This window comes from Geotrypetes seraphini, chromosome 2 (assembly GCF_902459505.1).
Source record: "Geotrypetes seraphini chromosome 2, aGeoSer1.1, whole genome shotgun sequence".
NCBI lineage: Eukaryota > Metazoa > Chordata > Amphibia > Gymnophiona > Dermophiidae > Geotrypetes > Geotrypetes seraphini.
In genome coordinates this window covers 335958495-335972015 of record NC_047085.1, presented here as the reverse complement: position 1 = coordinate 335972015, position 13521 = coordinate 335958495, and the positions used below count along the sequence as shown (strand labels likewise).

Here is a 13521-nt window from a genome sequence, read left to right as displayed (position 1 = left end):
GTTGGCTTGTAGCCCGTTCTGAGCTCCTGGGAGGACGGGATAGAAATCGAATCAAATAAATAAATAAACATACAGTTGCCGAACTTACTTGCCCTCAATGCCGGGGCCCATCACCGTTTGAAAATAAATAAATAAATCAGAAGAAAGGTGACCCGCAAAGGTGAGGGGAAGGGAGACCACCAGGGCAGCTGCACTGTTTGCCTTCCTCAAGTGGGTCCCCCTGACAATTTTGGGCCCTAGGCACATGCCTATTGGGCCTACCTTTTAATCCATCCTTAACCAGATGGCATACATCCCAGGGTACTGGAAGAACTCAAACGTGAAATTGCTGATCTGTAACCTGTCACTAAAACTGTCTGTAGTACCTGAAGTTTGGAGGGTGACCAATGTTACGCCGATTTTTAAAAAGGGTTCCAGGGGAGATCTGGGAAATTATAGACTGGTAAGCCTGACTTCAGTACCAGGAAAACAGTGGAAACAATTATAAAAAATACAATTGTGGAAAAACGTAGACAAACATGATTTACTGGGACAGAATCAGTATGGGTTCAGCCAAGGGAGGTCTTGTCTCACCAATTTGCTTAACTTCTTTGAACAAACATGTGGATAAAGGTGAGCCGATTGATGCAGCGTATTTAGATTTTCAGAAAGCTTTTGACAAAAGTTGCTCATGAGAGGCTCCTGAGAAAACTAAAAAGTCATAGGCTAGGAGGCAAAGTTCAGTTGCAGGTTAGGAATTGGTTACTGGACAGAAAAAAAGGGTAGGGTTAAATGGACATTTTCCTCAATGGAGGAAGGTAAATAGTGGAGTGCTACAGAGATCTAATCTGGTACTGGTGCTATTTAACTTATTTATAAATGTTCTGGAAATTGGAATGACGAATGAGGTGATTAAATTTGCATGTGACATTAAACTGTTCAAAGTTGTTAAAACCCATGCGAATTGTCAAAAATTGTCACATCGAAGGAATCTCTAGTGAGTTATGGTTGCTGGAACGTAAGGATTGCGAGGCGAAGTATGGCATTAGGTATCTGTCAATGAATCCCGGAGATTGCTCCATTCATGGTATCACCCTCCTTGCAGTTGCCTGCTGGGCAAATTAGGTGCACTGCTTATAGGTGCACCTAGCCCTATGTGCATAACTGCAAATTATTGGAACCGATCACACACTTAAGTACTAGTATTCTATAAATTTGGCACATGATTAGTGCCTATATTTAAGCATCAGTTTATAGAATGAAGGCACAAATTTGTTTTAGCATTCAGGTCCAGATTCTGTAAACGGCACCGTAAGTTAGGTGCCTAGCTTAATTGCGTTCATGGCTTTAAAAGGCGCAGTAATTGGCCGCACTATTTAAAACCGATTAAAAACTTGTTAAAAATAAAGTAGGCACCAGAATCACGCCTATGGCATGGCGTCTAGCAGTGCCTAAAGTCAACGTAGGCATGGTTAGGGGTGGAAATTACCTTAAGCACCGCTATGCACGATTCTCCATAAAACCTAGGCGCCGGAAATGCGCCTTTAAAACCCTGGCCTACATTACCAAAGCCTATGATTTTTCTTAAGTGCCAGTAGCCACAATAAACAGCTTATGTTTCTGGGCTTTCAGAAAATTTCCTTCAAGAAGAGTCATTTAAGGCAATTCTTTTAATAGTCTTTGGATTTGACTACCATCACTATACAATTCAGTGCCTTGTTATTCACAATAGAGAGACATTTGGGGGTCATAAAATCTGGGATTCTCCAAATGTATGCAGAGCTATGTAAAAGATGAGGAAAGAGTCTTTGACTAAACACCAAGAAAAATAATTCAATGTCATTACTATTACTACTAAAAATGTTTCTTTTGGTAATCCTTAACTTAGATTCTTCTAACCCTAGGAGGGCAATATTCATTGGCCCAGTATCCAGGTAAAATTATATGATAGTTTATTGGATATTCAGTGAAGATATCCATTTAAATCAAACTGCTAAATGAAGTGCTATGAAATTTCATAGAGATTAGGCCACTGAGATATTTGATATATAAAATCTTCCCCCCCCAATATATTTTTGGATTTTTAAGGGCTCATTTTACTACATCACAGAAGAGCTTCTTACCATGGGCCAGCGAGGTAAATGCTCTGATGCTCATTTGATTCCTATGAACGTTGGAGCATTTATCTCACTAGCCCGCGGTAAGGAGCTCTTCTGAGATTTAGTAAAAGCCAGTGTAAATGAAACAGAAACAGTTAATAGAGTAACTTCATATAAGCTTTTTTTAAATGTTTTGAAATTATTGTTGCTATGGATGATATTGAGAGTAATGGGTTACTACTACCAGACTGTACATAATATAAAATAAGGGTTTCCTTTTTTTATATTTTTAGATCGAATATGAATCAAGCTAAAGAAAATTGGAAGACTTTTAAAAATAATTTATGTAAAAGTAGAGATCAGTCATAGATACATACTTGAGATGACAGCAGATTACAGTCAATATGCAACCCTTTTCCTGTTTTGCATCTCTGTAGTAGACCAGACATAATGGCTCCATGTGCATATAGTCCTGTGGCAAGATCAGTCATAGCCACACCTGGTCTAACTGGATCACCACCCTAAATTGAGAAAACAAAGAATCAGAAAAGAAATGAAATAAACTCTGAAAGTCATCAGAGAAAAACCGATAGCTCCCCAAAAATATCAGTGTCCTTGTGTTTCATTTGTGGACCTTATTCTACTCTTGTGCTACTGCACAGTGTAGAATTTGCACAGAATTCCCCTTGTATGCAAAACTCTGTATTTGCCATGCAGAATTCTTTACAGGAGCCAGTGGATATTCACACTGTTTACCACCACAACCACTACCACCATGACTAGAGTTACCATATTTGGAAAGTAACAAAATAAATAAATAAAAAAGAGAAAATGCATGACCCTGCCCTCACTCCACCCACAGCCTGCCTCACCCTGCCCTTATCCTACCCATTTCCCGCCTCATTCCTGCCTCCCACCAGTTTTGCCACTGCCCCGAACCCTCTTTTCACCCATTTCTTTAGTCCCCCTTCCCATCCTCTGTACCCATTAGTACTCTCGCTCTTTCCTTCCAACCTCTCTCCCCCACAGATGCTTCTTCTCTCCCTCCAACCCCCCTCCCCTAACAGGATCTGCTGGCACGGGATCTCCCCTGTCCCCCATCTAACTCCTGAAACTTAATCTTCAGAACAGCCGGCAGCATCAGTGAGGTGAGCCTGCTGCCATTGGCCTGCCCCGGAAGCCAATGGCAACTGTGCAGGGGAAGGTGAAAAGGGGTGTCAAACACTTACACTCATAGAACACTATCATTTATGCACTGAAATGCCACATTTACACTTGCTATTGACATAGCATAAGTGCCAACACACAGCAAAATGCATTTTGGCATCTTAACTCTAGGGCATAGGCGCCGGAATGGGGGGGGGGCACAGGGGGCCATGGCCTCCCCAAAAATTTCCACTTACTTTTATCCCTGGTGATCCAGAGGTGCTAACCCGGTTGGTCACGGCTTGTTTCTTCTGCCGCTGAGTGGCAATGAGCGGGAGTGCGCTTTGGCACTCCTGCTCATTGCCGCTCAGGGAGAGATGTCAGACCACTGGAATGGGAAGGAGCGAGAGAGAGATGCCAGACCACAGAAGGGAGAGGAGAGAGATATTAGACCTCGGAAAGAGGGATGGAAGGAGAGAGAGATGCCAGACCATGGGAGAGGAGAGAGATTCCAGGCTATGGGGAGGAGAGGAGAAAGATGCCAGACCATATAAGGGGGGAAGGGGAAGACAAAGATGTCTGACCATGGAAGAGGGAGGAGATGGTACATAGGGATGGAAGGGAAGGGGAGACAGAGGGAGGAGATGGTGCACAGCAATGGGTGCAACAGGGAAGAGATATGAAGAAATGCTTCTTATGGATAGATGGGAGTAGAGGAGAACAAAGAGGAAGGAGATGGTACGCATGGATAGATGGGAAGGGAAGGCATGGAAAAGTAGATTTTGAGAAGCAAGCAGAAAAATGGAAAAAAGTTGAATGTTAAAAGTTAATGCTAAAGATGGATGAATAATATAATAAATGAGAAACTGACTATAATTTTGAATACCAATGGTAAGAGAGCTAATGCCATCCATAAGTTGCTCAGAAAAAGTGAAACTCTGAAGGGAGGTGGATACCTTCCCTTGGTAAAAGAGTTTACCATCCAATCAGCATTATATTGGGTCTCCTGAAGCAGTTTATCGAAACGGGGCCACGTTGAGACCCCAGAGCCCTTATATTCACAGCTTTGCAAGTCTGCACAGATAAGTGCAAACAAGAGATTTTCTCATATATAAGAGTTTTGAACAATTTTTTGTCGATTAAGCATTTTTTCACATAATTGAAGTTTCACCTGGTTAAAGAGTGATGCCTTTTTAAACAAATGCAATGATTGGATGGTAAACTCTTTTACCAAGGGAAGGTATCCACCTCCCTTCAGAGTTTCACTTTTTCTGAGCAACTTATGGATGGCATTAGCTCTCTTACCATTGGTATTCAAAATTATAGTCAGTTTCTCATTTATTATACATTTACTTCTCTGACTAGCATACATATATGTCCCTGTAAGTTCTCTTGACAAAGATGGATGAATGGCAGAAAGTGAAGGAGCGAAAAACAGCAAATGGATAAGGTGGCCCTGGATACACAGTTAAGAGCACAGACAGAAGGAAGTGCAGCCAGAGACTAAGGAAGACGGTTTGTAAACCAAAATCACCAGGCAACAAAGGTAGGGGAAATGATTTTATTTTCACTTTAGTGATTGAATTGTCAGTTTTGAGGGGTGAGGTGGAGCAGGAGTGATCTAAAGCAGAGGTTTTCAGCATTTGGTATGTGTACTCCAGGTGGTACACATACCATTGTCAGGGGGTACATGGCACAATCCTAATCCTTCTTCTGCTACCTCATATCTCCTGCCTTCCTTGTCTTCTGCCCCCAGACCCCCCCTCTCCCCTGGACTAGCATGGCAGTTCACTGTGTGCTTTTAACTTCCCCACACAGCTGCTGCTAGCATTAGTTTAGCCAGTGATTCCATCAGGCAGCCTTGAGGTCTCTGCTAGGTTAATCCATCTCCAACGAAAGAGGAAGTTGCATCATCGGAGGTGGGCCAACCTACCAAAGGCCCTGAGGCTGCCTGAGAATTGCTGGCTAAACTAACGCTAGTGGCAGATGTGTGGGGAAGTTAAAAGCACACAGTGAACTGCTGCATGGGGAGAGAGTATATTAGTTATGAGCGCGGTTTGAGGGAAGAGAAGAAGAGCCAGCATATACCTTTCAGATATCTAGCATCATTACAAGAGCCAACATATATATCATGACTAGATTGTTCAACATTCTTTCACATTTTGCCTAATTGCTCATCCTTTGAATCACACTCATAACTGGGACCCCCGACAAAGGTCAAGGTGCCAAAACACAGATCGTGTTTGGGTCTGGCATATGTTACCATCTTTTTAAGCAATGAGTGATTCGTGTAACTTCTGATAATCTGATTTGAAATTTTTTACATATGATGTATGATGTTTTGCTTGGACATTTAATTTGAATAAATCTTTTTATTAACTAATGGTTCCTGTCACATCCAGAGACCATTGTTCCATCCCTCTCTAACTTCTCCACTTCACTGCCCCCCATCTCTGATCATCATCTGATAACATTCACACTTATCATCCCCCCCACCACATCCAGTCATTACCAAAAGGTTTTGAAATCTTCATGCCCTCAATTCGCACATGCTCTCCTCACTTCCACTATGTTATCCAAGTCTGTTGACGAGGCTGTTTCATTGTACAACTCTGTTCTCTCCTATGCATTAGACACTCTTGCTTCCCCTGTTCCCTGCTCTGTCAGGCATACCAAACCTCAGTGTTGGCTCACTCCCAGTATCCAATACTTATGTTCCTGTGCCCGCTCTGCCAAGCAACTTTGGATTAAATCTCACACACATGCTGACTTCCTTCACTTTAAATTCATGCTGACCTTTAATTCTGCTCTCACGCTGGTCAAGCAAAACTACTATATCTAGTTAACTAATTCCCTTTCTTCAAGCCCCTGCCATCTCTTTGCCAAGCTGAACTCCCTCCTCAAAGTGCCCCCTCCTCTGACTCCTTCTTATCTCTCTCTCCCCAGACAATAGCTGAATTCTTCCATGACAAAGTTCACAAGATCACCCTTGAATTTGCTGCAAAGTCACACCCTTCTCCCCTTTCCAATATCCATTCTCCTGACCTTCCAGCTTCCACCATCACTTATTCCTTCACCCTAACAACTCAGATGGAACCCACACATCCTCCCTCTCCTGACCCACCTCCCCTTGCCTTATCCTACCCTCTTTTCTTCTTCAACTCCTTGCAACTTTTCTTCCTTCTCTGAAACCACAGAAGAAGAAACTGCACAACTTCTGTCCTCAGCCATGCCCACTACATTCTCCTCTAATCCTATTCCCACCCTTCATCTTTACCCTCATCTTCTTTATCCCATTTCTGCTATCTGTCATATTCTCAACTTATCCATTTCCACTGCAACTATTCCCGATGCCTTCAAACATACAGTGGCCCTACCTGCCCCTCCAACTATCTCCCTTCTTCCGTTCCTATCCAAGCTGAGTACGCTGTCCTCTGTTGGTATCTTGACTTCCTTTCATCTTGACAGACTCTTGATCCTCTACAATCTGGCTTTCGCCCCTACACTCCACAGAGACTACCCTTACCAAAGTCTGCTGTAACCTGTTCCTGGCCAGATCTAAGGGCCTTTATTCTCATTCTTCTTGACCTGTCTACAGTTTTTGATACCATTAATCACTGCTTACTCCTTGATACAATGTCCATGCTTGGATTCCACAAATCTGTTCTCCTGGTTTGCCTCCTACCCCTCTCATCACATCTTTAGTGTATGCACTGGTGGGTCCTCCTCTGATTCTACCCTACTAGTGGCTGGGTACCCCAAGGCTCGGTCTTAGGACCTCTTCTCTCTCTACACCTCTTCCCTGATCTCCTCTCATGGCTTCCAGTATCACCTGTATGTTGATGATTCCCAGATCTACCTCTCTTCACCTGAGATTTCACCTAAAATCCAAGAAAAAGGCTCAGTCTGGTTGATAATGCTGCCTGGATGTCCCACCACCTCCTGAAACTAAACATGTCCAAGACTGAACTGCTTCTCTTTCCTCCTAAACCCTCTGCTCCTCTCCCTCTGTTCTTCCTCTCTATAAAAAAATACTGTTATCATTCCTGTTTCCTCTGCTTGTAACCTTGGAGTCGTCTTTGACTAGGACCTCTCATTTTCTACTTACATGCAACAGTCTGCTAAAGCCTGTCTCTACTATCTCTACATTACCACAATTTGCCCTTTCCTCTCTGAGCACACTACCCAGACCTTTGTCCACACTCTTGTAACTTCACACTTAAGACTACTGCAATCTGTACAAAACCCTGCTGCACAATTTATCTTCTGCCAACCTCACTACACTCACCTCACCCTTCTCCTTAAATCACTTCACTGGCTTTCTATCTGCCTTCAAATACAGTTCAAACTCCTATTACTAACCTACAAGTTTGTTCATTCTGCAGTCCCTCCAGACAAATTGCTTTTATCTGTACCCTTCTCTTCCACTTCCAATTCCAGACTTTGTTCCTTTTAGCTCGCTTCCCCATATGCCTGGAATAAACTACCTGAGTCTGTCTGCCAAGCCCCTTCCCTTGTTCAAAAGTAAACTGAAAACCCACCTTTTGGAGACAGCCTTCAGCTCATAACCCTACTCCCCTCTGCTCACCACCCTAGCCAGCAGTTTAACCATGCCTTTTAACTGTAATTCCCTACCCTGGCATCCTGTTTTTCAGTCTTGATTGTTTAGATTGTAAACTCATTTGAGCAGGAACTGTCTCCTTTATGACTCTGTACAACACTGCAAACATCTGGTAGCGCTCTAGAAATAATTAGTAGTAATAGTAGTAGCAAGCCAAAGTATCACTCAGTGGAAGATATAAAATTGCTAATCGGGGGTTGATTTTGAGTGGCTGTTGGTAATTGCTTTTTACTTCCAATTTTGCAGTCACTGGAGTAAATAAGGCATTTTATTAGAATGATGGGGAAAGGGGAGGAGGTTGTTGAAGCATGGAATACCTTGAACTGAAAATCTCCCTTTTATAAACTTACTTTCTCTTGATAGATGATACTGAGTGGCTACGGTCAAGATTTTAATCGAATGGGAATACTGTTCCTGTTCTTCATAAAAAAATACAAATATTATTCTCCCATTATATCTCACAGGAGATAGAAATAGTGGGCTTAGTGGGATCACTGGGGTATATAAGCCTAAAGAAGTAGCACAGCAATACAGGAAGGAAGAGGTGACAGGAGACTATTGGTAGAGTTGGGGGGGAGAAGCAAGGGGAGAACAAATTTTCTCGTGCTTAATTGCTGAATCCTTGTTCCTCTCTTGGTAAAACACTGTAGCTATCTCCTAGGTCTCAGCTTGCCTCTATGAGCTGGTTGCTTGTTTTTTGGCCAATGGAGCAATATCATGCAAGCAGGCCAGAACACAGTAGCTTAGTATGAGTGTATGCTAGTGCTGCCCGATTCACGATTTGAATCGGTTCACCGATTCACTTCGGGTGAATCGATTTAAAATTTTTTATTTTTTTTTTAAATTGACTTCCCAATTCGGACCCCCTCCCCCCCCCTCAAGCAGGAGCAGCAGTGCTACTCTTGCTGGCCAGCCACTGCGCACCTGCTTTAGAGAGCGAGGAGGGAGGGTCAGTCGGGAAGTACTGCTGCCCGGCTTCCCTCCCCCACCCCCCGGCGTCCGGCTTCCCCCCTGGCCTCACCGCACCGTTTACCTTCTAGGTGCAGCCTGCACAGAAGATTGCGGTTATAGTATCTTTGCAAAGTGCTTTAAGCTGTTTCCTCCACCACGATCATGTCTCTGTCAGAGGAGGGGCGGGACCGCAGCAGAGGAAACAGCTAAAAGCAGTTTGCAAAGACGCTATAACCGCGATCTTCTGTGTAGGCTACAACTAGAAGATAAACGGTGTGGGGAGGCCAGGGGGAACATGGAGGCCTTCCCGGGGGGGGGAGGGGGTTTGCGCAATCCTTTAAAGTGTGGGGTGGGACAGGCCTTGGGGGGTACAGGCCTTCAAGGTGTGGGACAGGCCTTTAGGGGGGGACAGGCCTTCAAGGGGGGGGGACAAGCCTTCAAGGGGGGGGACAAGCCTTCAAGGGGGGGACAGGCCAGGGATGGTGGCATAGGCCTTCAGGGAGGACAGGCCTTTAAGCGAAGGGGGACAAGCCTTCAAGGGGGGGGGACAAGCCTTCAAGGGGGGGACAGACCTTCAAGGGGGGGACAGGCCAGGGATGGTGGCATAGGCCTTCAGGGAGGACAGGCCTTTAAGGGGAGGGGGACAAGCCTTCAAGGGGGGGGACAAGCCAGGGATGGTGGCATAGGCCTTCAGGGGGGACAGGCCTTTAAGGGGGGGCAGACATTCAAAGCAGTAATAGGCCAGGGATGGTGGCATAGGCCTTTAAGGGGAGGACAGGCCTGCAAGGGGAGGACAGGCCTTCAGGGAGGAACAGACCTTCAAGGAGGGGGGCCCTGGTGTAGAAGTACATGGAGGGAGAGAGGGAAGGGGGGGGGTTCAAAGAGACGTGCATATGCCAGACTTTGGGGGAAGAAATAATGGGTCTAAAAATAGAGAAAAGGTAGAGAGATGATGGACAATGGGATTTAGGGAGGGAAGGAACAGAAAGGGAGAGAAGCTGGACACAAGGGATGGTGTGGAGGGGGGATAGAAATACTGGATAGGAGGGTAGTTGGGAAAAGAAAGGGAGAGATGGTGGACCCTGGGGTAGTGGGGAAGGAGGGAGAGATGCTGGATGAAAGGGTAGTTAAGAAAAGGTGGATCTGTGGATAGAGACGAAAAAATAAAGATAGATGCCAGACCTCCGGGGGAGAAAGGAAACGGAAGGGGAGGACAGAGATGGCAGACGGATGGTTAGCACGGAGAAAGAAGGAGACCCTGGCAAGCAAGTTATCAGAAGACAACCAGAGCCTGGGTTCAACAAGATTTGAATAATGACCAGACAACAAAAGGTAGAAAAACTCATTTTATTTTCCATTTTGTGATTACAATATGTCAGATTTGAAACGTGTATCCTGCCAGAGCTGGTGTTAGACCACAAACACGAGCTAGGATTTAACAGAGAGAGGAAAAGTCTTTTTTGTTTGTTTATTTTGTTTACACCACAGCGCCAGTGTGGTTAGGAGAAGGCAAAGGGGGTGAAGAGGCTATAAAATAAACCCACCAGGATGTTTGAAAAAACACCCAATTGGGCAGGAAAATCGAATCGAATCTCAAAACCAATTCAATAGGCTGAATCGAATCAAAATTTTTTTTCCTGAATCAGGCAGCACTAGTGTATGCTCCCATGTCCTGGGCTGCTAGACCATATTCTCCCACTCAACATGAAATATCTGAGGTTTCATCTTGCTGGGCTTCCAGGGCTCATGACATGTGACAAAGAATCCCATGTGGACTCTGTAAGCAGAGGGTAGCCATTGTGCTGGAATCTTCAAATGCTAGGAGAAGTGCTGCAGTCCCAGAAAACAGAAGTGTGCCTGGAGCCAGGGAGAGTCACAAACTGAAGATGAGTTAAATCTACCAGTGAAAGGAAGTCTCATCTCTAGAGGAGAGAGAAGTGCGAAGCAGTGAAGGATGGGTGAGCTAAACCCACATGGAACATTAACAGGCTAGAACTTTCTGGGGAGCAGGGGGAAATAGAAGGCTGTGTCAAGGGGAAATGAGAAACTGAGCAGTATAAAAGGATGCAAGGAATGGAGCAGACAGAGAACTATTAAACTCCCTGCCCCCAAACATAAAACATGAAATTACACCTGTGTGAAAAATGTTAAAGTGCAGAGGGGGTAAGGAAGAAATTGGTGGAAAGTGATAAAACTGAGGGAAAAGAGTGTGGTATAGATGGGCTGAGAGGAGAGAGAGCTGTTTGGTGGAAATGCAATGGATGTTCAAATAGTGGGAGGGAGAGAGAGAGTATGGTTATGATGTTGCCTAAGAGCAGGGAGTAGGAGGAAGGAGAGACTGGCAGAACCCTAGCATTTGATTTGGCCACATGAATTCCATGGCTACATTATCTGTTTTGCTCTTGACATTTAGATACAGACTGGTCACTCAGTACCAGAGGTACTTTTGTTTTCCTTTTCCTTTTCTCAATGAGGGAAAATTTGAGTTATGAGTTCCGCACCCCCAATCATTTTCAAAAGTTGCCTCCTATGGATGTAGTCAGAGTACGTGCTGAATCTTTTAGCAGCCATGCAATTCTTCACACAGGATCTATACCAGTGTGGCAGCTGCATGTCAAGAAAAGCCATGCCTTTCTCCACACAGCAGTGCCACTGATTTTGCATCTTGTTTGTGGGTACCAGTGGCCTAAAACCACAGTGTTTACAGTCTTGTTAACTAGTTCTTTGCTTTGTCTACAGTCACTCCTAAGTGAGTATGACCTGAAGGAATAGGTGAGAAACCAAAGCTTATTTTATTTTGTTGCATACACCTTGGAGGACATGTGTCTGCTGCTCACTGCCTTTGCATCTTGTTTGTGGGTGCACAACAATTTTCTGTCATATTCTGAGGCTGAAGTAGTAAGTCAGTATTACTCAAAGTAATTTTTGATGAAATCTGAAGTTCTAAACTACATGTATGATTCTGAAGGATATATTTTGGAAAGGTGGTAATACAGAACTTCTACTTCTTCACATCAACACAGAAGGCAAGAGGAGAAGTGGCAAATGTTATAGGTGATTCTCAGAAAGAGACCAAGACGTGACATTATTCAGCACAAACAGCGAGTATATTAACCTTGTTTAAGGGTACATATTGAACTAATATTTAGTACATGTACTGAATCTCCTGCTGTAAATGTCATTGCATGCCACTGGTTCAAACTTAACATTAGGGTGCCAATCTTATGCTACGTAACAGACAGGTAACTTTATAGGCAGAAGAGTGATTTAGTTGACCTACAGATCAGGTCCCACTATCAATGGTGGCCAATGTTTCACTAGTTGCTGCATCAGAGTATAGGATGATCAAATCTAAAAATCAAAATATAGCATCAATAGGCGGAAGAGGATCCTACCCATTTAAACTGCCTACTCCCCAATATTCAGAAGACCAGAGTTATGCAGGTGCTGGCACTATTCATTGTTTGCACCCCCATAGCTAAGCAGGTTAATTTATGACTGCTCAAAAGATCTCCTAAATTAACCCACTTAGCTATGGAGTCCTGGTATTGAATATCGGCCAGAACCCGCATAAATGTTGCTGGCCCTGAAAGCCTCCAACCTCTTCTCAGCCTTCCAAAGACAACCCCCCCCCACCCATCCCATGATACCTAAAGCCCTTCCCCTCCATTTTCTTGAAGGATGCATCACAACCTAACAGTACCAGGCAGAGCTTTGGATTCTTGCCCAGAAATAACTAAGAAGAAGAAGAAAAAAAAAACCAACAAATTTTTAGATTGAATCAGATTGGGCAGACTAGATGGACCATTCGGGTCTTTATCTGCCATCATCTACTATGTAACTGCCCACCACCACTACCGAGATATAGGTAGACACCCCCCTCCTATTGCAAGGGGGCTTTGCTTCTCTACCCTCAAGAATACCCATGATCCACCAGGGTCCTCAGGTAGGCCTAGGGGTGGGCAGGAGCCTCTCCCACCCCCCAGGTACATTATAGTTAGATTGTGAGCCCACCAGGTCAGATAGGGAGAAATACTTGTGTACCTAAATATAAACCACTTAGGCTTTAAGTGGTCTATAAATACTAAAATAAATAAATAATTTTGACATAACTGTATGGAAAATAATTCTTCAAGGGGGCAGAAGGTGAGAAAGCAAGTTACTTACCGTAACAGGTGTTATCCAGGGACAGCAGGCAGCTATTCCAACATGTGAGTGACGGCATCCATGGAGCCCGGATGCGGACAGCCTCGCAAGCAGACTTGCTTGTAGAAAATTTCAGAAGTTTCAAGTCTGCTGCACCACGCATGTGCAAGTGCCTTCCTGCCCAGCACAGGGCGCGTCTCCTCAGTTCAAATATCTAGCAGAGAAGCCAACTAGGGGAGGTGGGTGGGTTGTGAGAATAGCTGCCTGCTGTCCATGGATAACACCTGTTACGGTAAGTAACTGTGCTTTATCCCAGGACAAGCAGGCAGCCTATTCTCACATGTGGGTGATCTCCAAGCTAACCAGAATAGGATGGTGGGAGTGTGGGCAATTCAGGAGAATAAATTTTGTAACACTGCCTGGCCAAAATGGCCATCCCGTCTGGAGAAAGCATCCAGACAATAATGAGAGGTGAAAGTATGAACCGAGGACCAGGTGGCAGCTTTGCAAATTTCCTCAATAGGAGTGTATCTGAGGAAAGCTACTGAAGTTGCCATGGCTCTGACTTTGTGAGCTGTG

At 44.4% G+C, this 13521-nt stretch overlaps 1 protein-coding gene across 11 annotated transcripts in view; it reads right to left on the bottom strand.

Moving 5' to 3' along the window:
• Positions 1 to 13521, bottom strand: part of SUGCT (succinyl-CoA:glutarate-CoA transferase) — a 965969-nt gene that overhangs the window by 790668 nt on the left and 161780 nt on the right. For all 11 annotated transcript variants that reach the window (XR_004538045.1, XM_033930269.1, XM_033930264.1 and 8 more), the window contains exon 8: positions 2456 to 2599. Coding sequence is in view for 10 of the 11 variants with exons in the window: in XM_033930269.1 (XP_033786160.1) it covers positions 2456 to 2599 (144 nt within the window). In the remaining variant the exon portion in view is untranslated. The remainder of the gene's footprint in view (positions 1 to 2455; positions 2600 to 13521) is intronic.